The sequence below is a fragment of the Ursus americanus genome, chromosome 1 (assembly GCF_024610735.1).
Source record: "Ursus americanus isolate L20-20 chromosome 1, mUrsAme1.1.p, whole genome shotgun sequence".
In the NCBI taxonomy this organism is placed as follows: Eukaryota; Metazoa; Chordata; class Mammalia; order Carnivora; family Ursidae; genus Ursus; species Ursus americanus.
In genome coordinates, this window is record NC_142127.1 from 54,531,078 (window position 1) to 54,550,728 (window position 19,651).

The following is a 19,651-nucleotide window of genomic DNA, read 5'->3' on the forward strand; positions in this document are numbered from 1 at the left end:
TTTCGGCATCACAAAATTTATATGGCTATTGGTTCTCCTCATTTTTCTTTCCTTGCAGCTTTTAGTGTGGCACCCAGATTAAATTTAACACTGGCACAGTTTTAGATACATAATGTTATCCTTCAGAGTTTTGTTGCTAATTTCGTACAAGTAACCTTGAAAGATTTTAGAATTCTGGACATTGTCTGATAGTGTCCAGAATTTTCTATTTAGAATGGATTATGAGAAGGGATAAAAAGAACAGTTGCTAGAATTACGTGTGAAGACATCACAGATAATTTTTTTAAAAAGTGCTTTTACTCACAAAAATTCCACCATCATCTTCTTCATTTTAAAAGTGTATATCCACCATCATTTTCTTCGTTTTAAAAGATGATATTAGAGGGGCGCCTGGGTGGCTCAGTTGTTAAGCGTCTGCCTTCGGCTCAGGGCGTGATCCCAGCATTCTGGGATCGAGCCCCACATCAGGCTTCTCCGCTGGGAGCCTGCTTCTTCCTCTCCCACTCCCCCTGCTTTGTTCCCTCTCTTGCTGGCTGTTTCTCTCTCTGCCAAATAAATAAATAAAATCTTTAAAAAAATAAAAAATAAAAAAAATAAAAGATGATATTAGAGCCTGAGGATGCATTATAATTCACAAATGGTATAGTGTTCTAGGCATTGATTTTAGTCTTTGAAATTTCTACTTTGTTTTAAAATAATCCACTTCAAGGCCCAGTATTTCTTTTAGGCATTTCCATAGATCTTTGCTAGGCATTAAAGAGATCTAGTTGCAGGCAAATTAAAGATCTGGCAACATATGTGTGTGTGTATTATGTATGTGGATTTCTCCTCCAAATATTTTATACAAGTCACTGATGTTTTGTCATCTTAAAATTATATAAAATGTTAAGAATTTTTTTTACTGTATATATTCCTAGGAACTTAACTGATCTCAGATATAGAAAGATGACATTTCTATTCTACCTGTCTAGCTTCTTTACAGTATTAAATTTGTATCACATTTTTTTCTTTTTAAAATAGAGATGTGCTCCTGCATCTATCCGCCTCATGGACAACCAACAGTTTCAGTTTGGTAAGTAAGGAGTGGTCATTTTAAAAACTGCTCATGAAGCCATAAAATTTGTGAAACAGCTGTTACCTGCCAGGAAGAGTTCTGAATGAAGAGTTAGGAAGATGAGTGTTATAGTTCCTGTCCTGCAGGAAACTCGCAGTCTAATGAGGACAACAATTACATAAAGGAATGAGTGCAGGATTGTTGCAGGTGTTGTGAAAGAAGAGTGTACTGAGTACCCTGGTGTGCAAATGTTGACATGGGGAGTCAGGAAAGGCTTCTTAAAGGAGGGTCATGCTTAAGCTAAGTTTTAAAAGGGGAATAGAAGTTTGCCTTTTCCCTTCTACCAAATTTGTTCGCTTATCAGCAAAAAAATAGGGAATTGTAAAACCTCAGTGGCATGTTTGTACTTCAAATAGTTCAATGTGGCTCAAAGAGAAGGTGGGTGAGAGTTGTTATAAGAGATAACTGGATGGGTGGACCAGGGCTTTACAGGATCAATTTGGATTTTATCTTGTCAGCAGGGATTTCTTGTAGAGGGAATAAAATAAATTAGCTTACATCTGAGAAAGCTCCATTCTGCTAGCATTATGCAGGATGGAGTAGAATGGTGCAAGTGTGGAAGAGGGGTTGAAATGATTCAGGAGGCAGATTTCGGGGGTCCTGATCAAGGCAGGAGCAATGGATGAGAATAAGGCAGAAATTTCCCAAAGTTCAGTTTACCAACCAGTTGTAGAAGGTTCAGTAATGGGAAGAGTTGAGGGCAGCTCCCAGATTTCTGATTTGACTGATTGCATGGATTGAATAACAGTCTAGAAGAAGAGATGATGATTTGGGGGAAGAGACCTTACAATGGGTTGCATTTAAGGTACAATTGGAATATTCAGGTGGAGAATTCACTAGGAGATAACCATGTTTCTTTTTGTCCCTATTTTGCTTTAAAGTATTCAGCTTTCTGACACAGTTTATCATCTTTTTAATTCAGTTTTATTGCTTGTAAATTTTCTCCATATGCTGTCAAATTTATAGATTTCAGGTCTTCAGAACAGCCCCTGAAATTATAAGAACGATTGCTCAGTAGTAAATACTAATGTCTAAGATAGGCAGGCTTTTGTTTGTTCTACTTAAAAGAAGTTTAGATTTTAATTTAGGGAAGAGTGATTATTATAATTATATAGAAACTTAAGGAAGTCATGTTCATAATATATCAAGAGTTAGTTTTAAAATTAGATTCTTCTAAGTCATAGCTTTTATTCCTTTAAGTAAATTATTTTCAAAATCTATACTACTGATAAAAGTTTAAGGTAAGTGGGGCGCCTGGGTGGCACGGCGGTTAAGCGTCTGCCTTCGGCTCAGGGCGTGATCCCGGCGTTATGGGATCGAGCCCCGCATTGGGCTCCCCCGCTGGGAGCCTGCTTCTTCCTCTCCCACTCCCCCTGCTTGTGTTCCCTCTCTCGCTGGCTATCTCTATCTCTGTCAAATAAATAAATAAATAAATAATCTTTACCAAAAAAAAAAATTAAAAAAAAAAGTTTAAGGTAAGTGTGTCCTATAAATAACGAAATAGTTAAATCAAATGAAAATGAAGCCTTCTGTGTGTTTTGGCCTGCATTTAGAGTTCTAGGTCTTTAGAGAGCCATGTGTCTGATTAATAATATGTTATCCATTTATATGCTGTTATTATAGTGAATTATGTTAGACATAGACATGTTTGTAAAATTAACTATGATTTGACTAGATTTTATTTTTAATTGGGATTTTAACAATTTAAAATGAAGGTTTAAAGAAGAGGTCCTTCTGGCCATCTGTTGTCCCTGTTCCACATTCTCATTGCTATATCTAGGAACATGCTCTAAGGCAGGTTCTACCGTCTCTAGTCTGGACTGTGTCTCTTCTTTCCACCCTTTACATGGTCATCAAAGTGATTCTTTGAAAAGACAGATCTGATTCTGCTTCTTGGCTATCTATGACCTTTTTGATTTCTCACTACCTGTTGAAGGCTTTCCATCTATATATCCTGCCATGGCTCCATGATCAAGCAACGAAAGAATAATGCTTAGCACAGCAAGGGATGTCTAGGACTTTTTACTAGCCATATGGCTGATTGGCAGTGTTTGCACCGTATTGGTTGTTAACAAAGCACAAGCCTTATTATTAGATGTTAATATTTTTAATTTCATTCCTACCTCTAATGCAATCCTTTAATTCAGTATGTTGAAATGATATGTTTTAAGTATATTGAAATTATATATATCATTGAGTACATTGAAATGATCTATAGATTTCCTCTGAAAAACTAAAGTTTGTTAAATTTAGGGGATGTTTCTTATTCATTTTTATATCTCCTGCACCTGTCATATGATAGGCACTGATGTTGATTGACTTAATCACCTACTTAGCAGAAGAGAGTGAACAAATCTTGAATAGCACTTAGTAGTATAGTGCCAAGCACAATATCAGTAGCACAGTTTATCATATACTCCTCACAACTGTTCCTGAAAGTGATATTCCCAGTTTACAAATGACTCCAAAGCTAGACGTTTCAGCCAAAGCCCACAGATTGTATGTGGTAGAGCTGGGGTTGAATCCAAATCTGACTCCAAGGCCGAAGACCTTTTCCACTGTTTGAGGTCACTTCTTTGAAATGTAGGTATTTATTATAAATAATTAAAAGTGTTTAAATTAATACTGTAACAACACCAAATATACTAATCAGACTGTTCAACTAGTAAATTTGAAAACTTAGTTCCTTTATTTACTGTAAAAAATAAAGCACAGCAGCCAGAATATATTTAGAATGTAATTAATTTGAAAGGCAACATTAATTTAAGAATAAATAAAAGATAATATCCTCTTAGGTGACTACTGATGCTTGACACACTTAAGGTTAGTATCGCTTTTATGATAATTATTCTTCAGAGCTATCATGTCAACTCAGTATTTGGGATATATGTGACTAAATCCCACCAGTGTTAACGGAAATTGTGCAAATAAATTTCCATGTGTTAAGATGAACATAGACCCTTAAGGATTATTTCACATCAGTATAGTGACATTTGGAGTCCTCATACATTATGTAAAGATGTGTGGATCAGAAGGCTTGTATGAGGAACAGATCATTTCAGTTTCTTGCAAGTATATGACTGATACACTCACACATTTATGTTTATTTATTTCCAATTATTAAATAGTAGGATAAATTCCATTTGAGACAAGAAGTGAATATTTTGATGGTATGTTATTTCTAACTTTATACTTTCTAGAAATGGTATTTTTTTAAGGCACTGTTATGCTGGAGAAGCATTTTTGACAGGGTACAGTAAAAGAAAAAAAAAATCCCAAACATGTGATCCAGGAACTCGAAAAGATTACTAGGTTGATCTCTATCTAATCTGCCCTTCATTTTTGTTTTTTGTTTTGTTCAGTTACAGCATGGATATCTAACTCTTAACCTCTGGTTAAGACATGTTACTTGGTGTTTCATGTCACAGTTTCCTATTGTAATCAGTAAAAATGTAGTTAAGTATTATGGATTCAGATTCTTTTTTTTTTTTTTTTTAAGATTTTATTTATTTATTTGACAGAGATAGAGACAGCCAGCGAGAGAGGGAACACAAGCAGGCGGAGTGGGAGAGGAAGAAGCAGGCTCTCAGCGGAGGAGCCTGATGTGGGGCTTGATCCCGGAACGCCGGGATCACGCCCTGAGCTGAAGGCAGGCGCTTAACCGCTGTGCCACCCAGGCGCCCCATGGATTCAGATTCTAACTTAAGAAAAAAAAAAAGATTAATGGAAATAAAGAAGACTACAAGTCATAGTTTTTTCTCCCTAGAAATCTCCCCCCTCCCCACCAAAGAAACTGGTTTGCTGTTTGCACCCATTTTAAAGAAGGGATCCATGCCTTAAAAACAAACAAAAACAACATACTAAAATCTTAAAGCTGTTTTTAAAATATAAAATTTTTATTTGGAGATAATTTCAGATTTACTGGAGACTTCAAAATTCTTTATAAAAATTCTATATAAGTAGTATGCCCCATTTTTTTGAATTGGGCTTATAGCACTAAGGCCAGATGTATGACTCTTAATCTAACAGTCACGGGAGTTAAGAAGTTGTTACTCTGAAAACAATGAGAGAACAGTAAAAAGACTTTCACTCAATTAAGCTCAATCCGCAGGCAAGGATGTTAATTTAACAGCTCTGAGACACCGTTTATATTATTTTGGCAATTTTAACTCGCTGGGTGTGATTAAGGAAGCAATTACTAGTTTTATGCCAAGAATTCTGGAAGAATTAAGAATTAATTAAGAAACAACCTTAAACTTGGCATTGACTGCATATTTGGTTATAGTTCTGAAGGTTTCTGCATAATTAAAAAGAATAAAAGTAAACTAAGCCACCATTGGGTGTTCTTAATGAAATAAAAATTAATGAAGTGATTTTACTATGTATAAACTATACTATTGAAAGATAACCTAAAGTATATGTAGTATTAATTACACATAGTAATTTGAGTTAAAAAAAGAAACAAGAGGTTTTGTAAACAGAAAGTTGTGGCTTTTGAAAGAAGATAAAGTTAAAAGATGTAGCTCTTAATATAAATATGCTATATATAAAACATAAGAAGATTTTAAAAATTGGAGACATGAAACGTTCACTTTTTTAGGATACTAAATTAAACTAGCATCTTAATCTTTTGAAAAACAGAATTTGCTATTAATTTAAATTTAAATTATGAACTTTTTTCTTCTTAGGTCATGCTCTTAAACCTCAGGTTTCCTCTATTTTCACATCATTTTTGGATGGCTTAAAGAAGTTTTATATTACAAAGGTAAGAATTTTTATCAAATGCTAAAATTTTAAATGCTTATGATACTAATTTTGTTTTCTGCCTTCTCCCCCTTCACATGTACCTTTTATCAAGGATGTTTTTCATGGTGCTGTGTACATTTCTTAATTATTATTTTTCATGTTGGAGTATTTTATCAAGTGAATCAGTTATGCATTTAATTTCAAAAATTTTATTTCCAGATTTGAAGTTCCTAAAAATAACACTGCATTAACAAGTTTCATGCATGTAAGATTTTTTATAGTTTGATTTTTTTTTGTAGTAAATATTTATATCTAGTGAAATAAGAGTATGGATTTTTTAAAAATCTTTGCTGAATTCCTTTTCTAAAGGGTTATGCCAGTTTGCACTATGTCTGGGACACAGGGGTGCTGTTTCTTTGTTCCATTCTTGCTATGGCATGTGGGAGTTGTATTCTGTTATGTTTTAAATGTACTGAATCTAGGGGAGAAAGTAGTACTTTATTTTAATGTTTCTCATTGATATTCCAGTGGGACCCATCATTTCCCTGTATTTCCTAGATACAGTTTTTGTGTGCATTAGTTGAGTATGGTTATTTTGCCAGGGGGGGCACCTTCATGGTTTTTTTTTTTTGGTACTTTGAAAAGTGTGTACCCTTTGAGTAATGGGATAATTAGATGCTTTTGTCATAAATGTTGTGAATAATTTTTTGAGTCCGGTGACTCCCTGTTTGTTTGTTTTGGTGACTCCCTCTTTAATAAGAGTTTCTCTTTCTGGTGCAAAAGTTTCAAAATTTTGTATCTTTTCCTGTGATTATTTACTCACTTCCAAGCTGGGATCATTTCTTCTCTCTCTTCCTTTTTTTGTTAAATGGGAATTTAAAAAATTTTATCTTTATCACTATTTAAAGTTATTTCAATTTTATGATGTGTGATAAAGCTCTAAATTAATCTTCACCTTCTGCTGCCCCGATTGCTAACAGGTTGTGGCAGCACCATTAACTAACTAATCCCTGCTCCTCTTATATTGATTGACATGTCATGTCTGAGACATCTTCTTATATACTGACTCAAAACGTAGACTCCATTTTAATGTATCAAATACTGTATGATCTCTTTTATATGTGCAATCTAAAAAAATATTTTAAAAAACAGAAAAAACTAAGCTTATAGATACAGAGAATAGACTGGTAACTGCCAGAGACGGGTGAGGGGTGGGAGAAGGTGAACTTTTTTTGTTTTTAGGGGTTGAGGGGTAGAAGGAGAGGTTGAACTGTTTTTGGTTTTTTTAGTTTAAATAAATTGAATTTTAAAAAGGTATCACATTTTTTTTAATGAGGTTTTGTTCTTGAAAAATTAAATGGATTTAATTGCTATAGGTCTAGTTCTTGTTTTTTAGAATTTTCCTTGTGATCCATCATAACTTACCTGTTTATCAACCTAGAAAAATTTTAGAAACTTTTCACCATCTTAGGGAGTCCATTAAGGTTTCTATCAGAACTGGAATGAAACTGTATATTATATTGAGCAAGAATTGACAGGTTAATATACTTAGTTGAGGCATTCTAGAACATGTCTTTATAATCTATTTTTAGACATGTTTTCCTAATGAGGTTACATATTTCCTTTTATGGTTATTCTTAGATATTTTAATTGACATTTAACATTTTCCTTTGAGAATGTTATTTAGTAAGAAGTTATTGTTGGTATGTAAGGATGCTATTTTTACTTTTTTCTCATCCTACATCTTGCTGATTCATTATATTCTATCATTTGGTATTTTTATTTGCTTCTTTATTGCAGTTATAATTCCTACAAGTTCTTTGTGGTATTACTTACCAATATGTCATTACAATTGACAATATGGCATACTTTGAAATGAAGTCTTTTTCTTAATATTGTATTTTTCTTAGTATTGTTATTTGTAACAATCTGAATAGGTGCATTAAACATTCTTTATGATTCATATGCAAAATTCCAAAACTCAGTTTTAAAGAGTTGGTATGTTTGAGCCCAGAACAGAAGAAAAAATGAGCAAAATGTATTTTGATTTACTGTTTTGTAGGATAAGACTTATCTGTAATAAATTTTTTTTTTTTTTGTAGTTTAAAGGATTTGATCCAAATCAGCTAGCTGTCGCTACATTACTCTTTGAGGGGGACCGTGAGAAAGTTCTTCAACATGAAAAACAAGTGTATGACATTGCTGCAAAATTTGGGTATGGCTTTTAGTTCATAATGCCAAGAGAATGTTAATCTAAAATTCTGGTATCTGCAAGCAGTTGTTAATGTACCCTTTAAAGTATTAAATTTGTAGCAATATATGATAGTCAATATGTTGTGTTGCTTCACTTTCAGAATTTGTGATCATATATATGATATATTAAATATTTTATTATATTTTTCCACTAATGCTAATTTTATAATATTTGCTTTTGTTATACTAGAGTAACATGAAAAATTCATAATCCTCTTACTATTTAGTGGTAATTGTATATGTATAAAACAAGTTACTAGTATGTTTTTAAAAGGAAATTTTTTAAACGAAAGAATTTGATAAATTATCTGTACTCCACCCCTTGTCACTTACTGTTTTGTGCTGGTATAAAGAAACAGAAAACATTTCACATCTATAACCAACTGAATAATGATTGGGTGGTTTCTTTCTGTCTGCTTGATGGATTATGAGATTGATCGATGAGAACTATAGTGAAAATGACATTTATCAGGACTACATTTTTTCCTTTCCTTTCTAAGTACATAAACTAAGTTTCCTGGATACCAGTTTCCTTTTTTTTTTAATTTCAGAGCTTAAAATATACATTATACTTAATCTGAGTTCTTTGTAAATATTTAATTTCCCCTTTTTGCTATTTATGAGAACAAATGGGCGCTTAATTTGTAGCCTTGTGTTTTAGAGTGCCCCCACCTTTATGTATTTTTCTCACATAGGATATTCAGCCCTTTATTTTTAGGATTTTTTTGAACGTAGTGTTAAAATGCAGAATTCTTAGAAAAAGATCTAGTTTTGGGCTTAATTTTTAGTTTACTTTTGTACTGTTTTTGAGTATTGCAAATTAGCCTCTTGGTTTTATTCTTACCTTATTCTGAAATTGGCAAGTGGAATTTAATTTCTTTAGTAAAAGGTAAAATTCATTACTCTTTCACTTTTCCTCTTTCACAGTACATTTTTTGGGAATTACTGATTTTTTAACTAAATTAGTTAAGAGTAACTGCTATAAAAATTCAGTTAATAATCAAAAGGCTTGGATTTCAGGTTAATCTCTGAATTTATTTTTGAAATGTATGTGTACCTATATTTTAGTTTCTAAGTTATGTGGAGTTTATGTATAATTTGATGTTTAAACTTTTTTCTTAAAATCCATGGTATTAGAAACAGTTAAGGTGATTTAAATTAAAATCTTTTCTATCTAAATTAAATCTTTAATTTCTATTCTAACCTTAAATAGTAGAGACTGAAACTTTAAAAAATTGTTTTTTATATATTTAAATATTTAATTGGGGTTTCAAAATTGTTCAGAAGCGCTTGTAGGGAAATGCATGCTATAATATTTGAATCACTTTATATAAATAAGGTAAGTTTGCTTAGTTTCACCTCAATCCCTTGGTCCTCCTCCTACTTCTAACACACACCCCCACACATGCATACACATGCACAGAAATTGCACTTTGCAGTATCTTTAAGTGCAATTACAATTCAGAGTAGCCAGCAAAATCATTAGTAATGTGCTACATTTCCTATTGGACTGGAGGGGTGGGTAGGATGATGGTAAATGCCTTTTTATGTGAGGTAAGACATAATTTTTACAGGGCATGACCTGTCTTTTCTTGGACATCATTGCCGATACCTGGTATATACTAGATGCTTGATTGAACATTTGTTGAAAGAATTAGGGAAACTGAGTATTTTTCCCCTAACAATTTTTATTCTGTTTCATTTATGCCTAACTGCTGTGCCACCCTTAAAACAGTGTATTTTTTGATCTTTAGGTATTTATCAGAGCCGTTTTGTCAGGTTTAAGTTGAGCCACCAATTGTCATGAACTCTCTTGTCATGTAATTCGTCTTGTTTTTCCCATTAATTCCAGTCATTTACAACTTAAAAGTTAAAAATGAACTTCTTAAGATGAATCCAGGTCTTTTTAGATACTGATACTGAAGCCCCAGAACTATTGAGTTAATTCGAGTGATTTGTTTATACCAAACAAAACATATCAAATTCATCCATTAAAATGGTTTATAGTAAGTGAGATATCTATTTAAAGCAAGGCAAAGCATTAAAAGTCAGACTCTGGGGTCTCATTTTTTTGGCTATTATTATTTGCTACTTATTAGTTATGTTATAATTAATTTCTTAATGTACTGTCATCTTGTTTTCCTTCATTTGGATGTAGACATCGTCTGTATTAACAATCCAGACTGCCATTAGGCAGATGACTTAGGGATATTTTGGTTTGATTTGATTTGATGCTTGGAAATATCTTCATGCAGTTTTCTAGCAGAAGTCCTGGTTTTCTCCATGTTTCTCTCTAGACACTAGTTCTTTGTTCTAATCACTGAAAGATTCAGGGATATTTTTCTTACTTAAGATGCCACTTGGCCAGCCCTTGTTCCCCAATAAATGATTTCTTCTGCATAACTAAAAAGCAGCACTAAATTTCTTTTTGCTAAAGTTTCATAAGTTAGTTTAGCTTATGTACTTTATTTTGAATTAGGGCATTATTCATCTATCCTTTATTTTCTTCTTTTGTTTTATCTTCTGTTCCTACCACCTCGTTAGCTTTGAATTGATTGTTTTTAATAAAGTACTCCCAACAGTTTAGAGCATTTTTATGTGTTATCTTAGCCATTTTCCTCCTTTCCTTCCATCCTCACCCTAACACTGTTAAATACCTTTGAACACACATGACCCAATGGGACGTAATAGGCAAATTTTGAGTAATCATACTTTAGTTGTTTATCTGTGTTTGCTAGTAATATACTTTAACTTCTCTAGGAGCTAAACAGAATAAACATTCCCTGTCAGCATCATGACAGATGTATTGACATTTACCATAGAACTTAAGGTAATGTGTTATTGTTATTTTTAAAGTTGTGTGCTCTAGTAGTTTAATGTAATTCAACATGAGAGTGATTAGGTTCACCAGATGGCTCTTTTATATAAAAAGATAGTCTCTCATTCCTCTTTCATTAGTCTTCCCAGTCCTTTCTCATGAAACAGGTTTAAATTTGTTTAAGAACCTTGTTAATTGATGTTTGAAATTTGCAGAGGGGAGCAGGAAGTAGGGGATGGATATTGCTACTTTACTATAAAGCAGTTTGAATCTTAGTATACTTTTTTGAAGTGGCTGCTAAGAAAATGGTGAGTTAGTAGTGTTTAATTTCTACGCCCTACTATTGTTTATATATCGTATTTTAAGGTAATCCTGTCTGGAAGATAGATTTCTGAAAGCTAAAAGAGAGAGAGAGATTGAAGTTACAGAAAACTAAATTTGCAGGGAAACCTGTGATTCAGAAAAGCAAACCCAGATCACTTTTCTTCTCCTTTGGGATTAATGAATTTAGAATGGACATCGATTTCTTCCTGTTTTAGATAAGAAAATGCATGTTTTTGTGTGGTTTGTCACAATTCCAAAGTGGAGCAGATCTCCCCACCGCCACCGGATGTTAGAACAGGATCTAAAGAAAAATGGCTTGACATGGGACTGCAAAGTAGGACTTTTTCTCATCTGATATAAGAGAGACAGGCCTACTAAATGTCTGTACCTGTTACTTCTCATCAAATACCCGCTTAGAATGCACCTTCTCAAGAATTCCAAGCGCAGGTCTCTTGCACCCTTTGCTAGTCTTCACTGTCCTTTCCTTCTGCCAGTAGGCCCAAGATGAATTGTTCCTATTTCCTATCTCACTAGTGTTTTTTTCTTTCTTGGACTCAGTGTCTGACTGCTTGATATCTACCTGAGGTATAGAATCAGATGTTTTCCTCCATGCACTTACCGTAGCAACTTTCTGACTTGTTTCCTTCTTGTTTTGGAACTTTATTTGACTTCCTATCCCTAACCTCAAACCCGTATATATCTAACCCAGAATTATATTATTTCTTCTTTTTCACTCTCAACTGCTTGACTTATTATCTTTTCTCATTAACAATTAGTAATACAAACCACCCCCCCCAATTTCATTTCATTGTACCCCGTCTTGAAGTAGTTCTAGACTAGACCTGCTCCTGTCAAGTGTTTGCCACTTCTCTGGGTGATACTAATTTGTTTATATGCAGCTATAATTCTAAGTCAGGAAATTTGATTTAGACTTTACATCCTAGCCTAAAATTGCTTTACAGTAGTTATATAGCACAAGGGTACATCTATGCTATATTATTTACTTACTACTAAATCCAAGCAAAACTTAACTCTAAAGATGTTAATCGAAGCAATTAGAAAATTGATTCTTCCAGAGGAGGCTCAAATAACAGAGGCTCAAATCTGAGTCTTGGGCAACACCGTGGTTAAGGGCTTAGCATCCTGAGACCAAGGAGGTGTAATTACGGTATTGAGCAGAAAGAGAAGTTAATTATCCGTTATGACCCAAGAAAGTCACATGAAAATATGCTTTTCTTTCTATCTGGTTTTATTGAGGAATTTTCTTCATGCATACTTTGGGAGTTTGTGGTAAGTTTTCTTCGGTTGACTAAGAACAGTTAAAATTTAATTTCTGTCTGATGATGGAAACAAGCAAAATTAAAAGCTCTTTAATAAAGTTAGTAGAAAACAGTAATCATTCATGGTCTTTTAAAATAAGAATGACTTTCACAAAGCAGAGTACTTGGACTGAATTATATGTTCTAGGGGATTAGTTCTAACTAGATCACCAAATACAATTTCCGTGGATAAAACTACTTTCAAATTGAAAAGGATAGTTCATAGTAGTAAAACCTTACCTGTTTTCTTGTAATTGTCTATATATCTTGCTTCATAAACTTTAATATTTCTCTGTAAGTATGTTTTGTCTCATTTAAATTATAGGTTTCGTAAAATAAACACTGTGTCTAATCCTTCATATACAATCTGCACGAGTATTCAAAACACTTGGTATTGGAAGATGTAGTCAGTCATTATACATCTTTATATGTGAATAAGACTATAATGACATGAATATATGGATAAGAATATATGAATAAGATAAGAGCATTTTAAGTATCTTGTTATGCTTGTGAAGCTTATTAAAGTTTATTTAAGTTTGTTTTTCATGGCTAATTCTTTGTTCTTTTGTCAGTATGGGTAGAAGTAGTTGAGTTCATATGAGTCAGTTTTATTAGTTTGATGGATAAAAGTTTGAAATTAATGACCAAACTGAAATATTAAAAGTGTTTTTAGGGCACCTGTGTGTGGCTCAGTGGGTTAAACCTCTGCTTTCAGCTCGGGTCATGATCTCAGGGTCTTGGGATCGAGTCCCACATCGGGCTCTCTGCTCAGCAGAGAGCCTGCTTCTACCTCTGTGCCCTCTCTTTCTGTCTCTCTCTATCAAATAAATAAAGTCTAAAAAAAAAAATGTGTTTTTAGGTTTTTGTTATCCAAGCTTATTCTTTTGACAGCTCTTTGATACATTTATGATAAATTAGATTAAAATAAAAATGAGATGCAATGTAATATTTGTTAATCCGTTAAGCAGTTATCTTGGGGCAGTCATATTAGTTTGGTTAGTTTTATATATTTTTAATAAATATATGTGATACATATTGACAGTTTGTTCTTTAATTACAGTGGGTTGGCAGCTGGAGAAGATAATGGACAGAGAGGTTATTTGCTGACCTATGTCATTGCATACATTCGAGTAAGTTATCTCGTATTTCCCTTGTCAGTTTATGTTGCAGACCATACTTTTTCTTTGAATGAATAAAATTATTTTCTTAAATTTTAACCTAGTGTGATGTGTCACATCATTTTACATGAATGTAGGACTAGCTACAAATCTTCAGAAGCCCAGTGAAATCTTCCGTATGTGCTTTTGAGGAATTTAAAAATTTATTCAGGTCATTTTGCTCTGATTGATTCATAATCTGTTTTAAAGATATATAGTCTTTCTTTAACTCTTTAAAAATTGGTATTTAACTTGGTTGCAAGTAGTAATTGGCTCACTGGTGATGATTACTATATAGAATTAATAATTCTAAGTAAAATAATTTGTATTTGAGCTCTAAAATTTTTCTAATTCCAGATTTTCTGTTTGTGAGAAACTTTATTAGTCATGTTAACCAAGAGTCTACTATACTTATCAATATGAAAGTATTCTTTCAAAAGTTTATTCATTTATTTTGTTTTGTTTTTCTACTTTGGCTGTAATAAACTCAAGTTTTTTAATTGTTTTCTGTTCTTATTAGGGTTACATTTTGAAAATATAGCTTGTTTATGTAATTTGAAGGGTCTTATTTTAAAAGGTCATTTCTCAGATATACTACTGAGAATTTGACTTTCCCAAATACTGAATTTTCTGAATATTCACTGAGGAATTGTTCTGAAGGAAATACTTACATAAACTTATATAAAATTTGTTTTTACTTCCCTAAGAAAGCTTGAATTGTGTTCTCATTTTAAAAATAATTTAATCCTTGGTAAGATCTAAATTTTAGGTTGCAGTGAATTTAAAGCATATGTTTTCCTGGGCACCCCATTTTCCCATGCTGATAAGGAAAATTACATTTATTGCTTGTACATTATGTTAGAAATTGTGATTAAGAGATTTACAGATCATGAAAAGTAATAGATGATTTTAGGTCTTATTAATAATGTTTACCTCCATGGACTGTTACTACCCCAAGCTCTCCCATAGTAAGCATTTGTATATATACAAATTTTTGTTTTGGGGGCATTTTCTCTAAGTATATTGACCATTTTCCCATAATGCAAAATTTAGAATTCTAGAAAATGAAATGTAACTGTAAGAAGTACAGCACAGACACTGTTAAAACTGAATCAGAAGCAATTTTGAGATTTGGGGGTGAGAGTGATTATTTGTTTTATCTTACTTTTTATTTTCCCAATGTTCAATACCTTTGTCACCAAGTATATGTTTACTGCATAAATGAATGTAGAGGAGAAAAGCCACACATTTGGGGATTTTTCTTATCAACCAATGGTAGAGTTGAAGTGATTCATTTTGCTTGCAGCGAAACTTGTATTGATTTTTCTACTTATAATAATTTTCTTTCCTATCTTTGCACTTCTGTGGTGGCTAATGAATTGTTCTTTCCAGTTTTGATATTAAAACAGATTGTATTCTGGTTAAAGAAATTTGTATTATAAGTTACTTACCGAACAAGAATTATATCTTGTGTGTTACAAAATGTATTTTCCTAGCAGAGGTGCTTCCAGATAACTATCTTACTTAGTTACTACAAAGAGAGGCACTATATTTTCTAATTTGTTTTTAAAGAAAAGCTGATTTCAGGAAAGGGAGATATACCCTCTTCCTTTAGTCCTCCTTCCCCCACTTCTCTGTTGCACTGGTCCTTCCATCCTGAAGACCACTTTTTAATGTAGTTTAATTTGCTGTTTAGGATACTAAAAACTCTGTTCTACTATCCTCTACAGTTCTTAGATAGAGACTCCATTCCTTGGAGAAATATTTAAATTCCTACCATGTGTCAGGCACACTGCCTGGTGCCAAGGGTACAGAGGACAACGAGACAAAATTCCTGTCCTCCTAGAGGTTATAGCTCACTCTCAGGGCCACTTGCCAGTGCTTTTATGGAGTGGAAAGTAAAGAGCAGTGCAGGTTACATTAGAAACATGTAATACTAAAAGTTATATGAAATACTAGCAATATTACAATAGTATTGATTCTTCTGCACCTGTTGTAATTTCTTGATTTTTGTATATATGTTTTAACAGGACTTGGGTTTGGAATACTATGTATTAGGAGAGTCTTTTGAGACTTCCGCTCCTTGGGACAGGTAAAATATAATAAAATGCCTGATATATTTCAAATATGCTATAGAAGTTGCTGAAATAATGTATCTTTGTGCACGAATATACAAATTTTTAAATCTTTATAAAGGAGCACTTTTATTTAAATTAATATCTTTGGGGCACCTGGGTGATTCCAGTCAGTGAAGCATCCGACTCTTGTTTCAGTTCAGGTCATGAGATTGAGCCCCCGCATCGGGCTCTTAGCTCAGTCTGCTTGAGATTCTCTCTCTCCCTCTCCCCCTCCCCTCAACTCACTCTCTCTCAAATAAATAAATCCTTTAAACATTTAATTAATATCTTCATCAGAATGTCATATTTACAAACCTTTTTTCTTTTTTGGGGGGGGTTTGAGACAGATTTGCCTATGTCCCATAGAAGTAGAAGGTATTACTGAAGTCTACATTTTAAAGAATCTTATTGAGGATTTAAGTGTCACTATATAGTTTTACTAGCTTTGGTTTAAATTTTTAAGTGCCTAATATGCTTGTATGTTCTCTAAAAAGTCCCCCAAAATTATAAAACCAGTGTTAACCTCCTTTTGTAATATGATTTAGCTTTTGATATTTGTATGGGTATTATTAAGTAAGATTTCAACTTGTATTTCAGTGATTTCTAAAAGAAATCCAGCTTAAGATATTATGTACAACTTCTTTTTTTGCATTACACACACATACATACAGATATTGGTTAGGGAATTGATAATAAAAAGTGATGAGCAAATGTGAAGTGGTTTTGTTAAAAATGGGCTTTTGAGTTAACTCAGTAATAAAAATTCTTAAGAAGACTCAGTATATTTTTATTTGAATATGACTTACATTTTACTTTTTCTTTATAGAATCTACAAATTATTTTAAATCTTCAATAAAGTAGATAAGATATAATAAATCCCCATGAATCCACTTATTAGATATTACATATTTTAACATTTTTGTTCTACCCTAACCTCTTTTCTCCCCTCCCCCAGAAAACTGCTTACTTTTCTGCATTCATTCTTTATCTACTATGGGTTATAGCTTTTGGTGTATGGCTATTCCATGCATTGTAAAACAGTAATCAAATGTATAGTACCAATCTGTTACTCACAATTTTTGATGCTATGTTTTAACAAGGGGATAAATCTTGTAAATAAAAAAAAAAATCAACTTATTGACATCTGAACTTTTGAACAGCAAATATCATTTGATAGCTGTTCATAGTTGTCTCAAAGACCATTTTAGTCTTTTATACTTTTCCTTGCTGAGGAAGGTAGGTTAGTATAGTATTAACTTCTTCAGCATTATGAATTTCCTCATCAATTACTATTAATTGATGATTGCCATTTGTCTTTTTATCTTGCAGCTGTGGAAGCTAATCACGTACTATCTTCACTTTTTAAATTTTCTTGTGTATTTTTATGTATTTATTTGACTCACTGATAATATCTGTTTTATACAGGGTTATATATTTGGTTTGTTTTCATTTAAAACAACGTCAGCTGAAGTTTTCATAAATAAAATTAATGGAAAGCAGCTACATTCCTGACATAAAATTTACTTGTTGCCCATTTAGCAACTTGCTTTTTCTTTAAGACCATGTTTAGCAGAAACCCATGGGATCAGAGTCTTCAACTCTCACTCAATATTAGGTTGCTAGGACTTTTCATGCATAAGTCTCTTAAGAGATTATTGGTCTTACTAGTTTTTGTGTATTTCTCCGTGGCCCTAGCAAAATGACAGTACCTGTTAAGTGCTCAGTGAATATTCTGCATAGAGTCTTATGAGTGAATTCTGGAATGGTGTAAGAATGCAGCCTATAAAAATAGCTGTCTTAAAGGTCTGAGTTGGAGGTTTAAAGATTTTGGAGACACTAGCATGAGACTTGTGATTAAAACCAAGGGAGTAGATACAAACCCTTGTAGATAATATAGATGAAGGGGAAAAAAAAAAAGAGGGCCCAAGAAGGAATTCCAGGGAATCCTAAAATTTAAGGGATGAGTATACAAACAAGAGCTAGCAAAAGAGAATAATATCTAGAAGATTTGGAGGAAAACCAGTGATATGAGAGAAGCCCGGGGAAATTTTTTTCAAGCAGGAAATTGTCAACAGGGTTAAATTTGCTAATAGGTCAGGTAAGAATTTAAAAGTATACACAGTTAATTTTCTCTCCCATAGAATGATTGGTCCAAATGGACTGAACTTTGTACAAGTTCTTTTTTTTTTTTTTTTTTAAGTTTTTTTATTTATTTATTTGACAGAGATAGAGACAGCGAGAGAGGGAACACAATCAGGGGAAGTGGGAGAGGAAGAAGCAGGCTCATAGCAGAGGAGCCTGATGTGGGGCTCGATCCCATAATGCTGGGATCACGCCCTGAGCCGAAGGCAGACGCTTAACCGCTGTGCCACCCAGGCGCCCCTGTACAAGTTCTATGAAAGAATGCTTTCAGCACTCCCTCTGTACAAATCATTTCTGGAAAGTATCCCATTAAAGGTTTTAACCATTCAGTCATGTTCTTTGTCCCATCTTCTCCTCATTATTACTGTAGATTATTATTGTTGTTATGTAACACTTAAATTCTATTTTCTAGAGTCATGATAGAGAACTTGTTTATAAATTTATAATCTTCATTAACCCCTGTAGCTCTTAAAGCTTAGTAGGTTTTATTTATATTTAAAGTGTTTGTTTTATAAGTTGGATTTTCAAAATAAAGACACAATAAATTCCAATAATCCAAATACTTTTACAAGAGGTATTTTAAAAACATGCATCCTTATCATTCCATAAATGAGGCATAGATAACCTTGATAAATCATGTTTGCCTGCAACTCTCATAGAATTAAGCAGAATTTAACTTAAGAGCACTGTTTTGTAAAATCAGAATTTCTAAAACTTGCAGATATTATATTAAAAAAAGAAAATTTGACATGCTAATACAATAGCTAATAAAATACTGAAATTCTGTATTTATATTTTAGCATATATTCTTTGTTCTTACTGGAAATATAAGTAACTTTAATGTGTTTTATAAAGCATAATCCATGTAAATGGTACTGTTTTTATCAAATTGGTTCTCACACGGTCAAATCAGTCTTTAGACTAGAGATGGCCAGCCTTTTGAGTCTCTTTGTTATCTTTTCTGTTCTCCTGATTCTAAACAGACCAAGGTTTAAAACACAGAGTCAGTGTCTGTATGTAGCCAGAATGTTTTTTGGAGAATAAGATGGCTTATTTGTCCCCTAGGAGTTTTATTTTCCAAAAGAAATGGAATATGTAGTAATAACAAAATATACAGCTCACATTAAAAAATAGATTAATCTTTTGTCAGTCAAATCTTTTGTCCCTAGATCTCCACCCTAGAAGCTTTGATTGACATCTGTTTTCTATTTCAGAACTTTTTCCTGAGCATGGTTCCAAAATATGAATACGTCACCATTAAACCTCCTCCAGTCCAAAATAGGACCTTAAAAATTATATCAAAAACTAAACAACAAAAGAAATCAGATGCCTTCATATTTTAAAACAGCAGTATTTTGTAGTCTAAATGTAATTTGATGAAATATGGATATAGTCTGTGTGTTAGTTAATGGTGATGTTCTCAAGTCAGTTTCTTAGTTTTGACAAATCTGTCATGGTTAATATGTTAGCAATAGAGGAAACTAGGGAAAGAGCAACTCTTTGTACTGTTTTTGTGACTTTTTTATATCTAAAACTATTTCATATTAAAAGTTTATTTAAAATATAGAAAAAAAGATTAATATTGTTAAATATTATCAATCCCCTCTTCCCTTTGTTTCTTACCTGTCTGCTTTCATTGGCTTTTTTTTTTTTTTTTA

The 19,651-nt window shown here is 32.8% G+C and overlaps 1 protein-coding gene across 4 annotated transcripts in view; it reads left to right on the plus strand.

Annotated features, from left to right (window-relative positions):
- Window positions 1-19,651, plus strand: part of AGPS (alkylglycerone phosphate synthase) — a 204,373-nt gene that overhangs the window by 159,680 nt on the left and 25,042 nt on the right. For all 4 annotated transcript variants that reach the window (XM_045806173.2, XM_087861651.1, XM_045806171.2 and 1 more), the window contains 5 exons: window positions 1,021-1,072; window positions 5,803-5,879; window positions 7,963-8,075; window positions 13,638-13,707; window positions 15,765-15,826. In XM_045806173.2, the coding sequence (XP_045662129.1) occupies window positions 1,021-1,072; window positions 5,803-5,879; window positions 7,963-8,075; window positions 13,638-13,707; window positions 15,765-15,826 (374 nt within the window). The remainder of the gene's footprint in view (window positions 1-1,020; window positions 1,073-5,802; window positions 5,880-7,962; window positions 8,076-13,637; window positions 13,708-15,764; window positions 15,827-19,651) is intronic.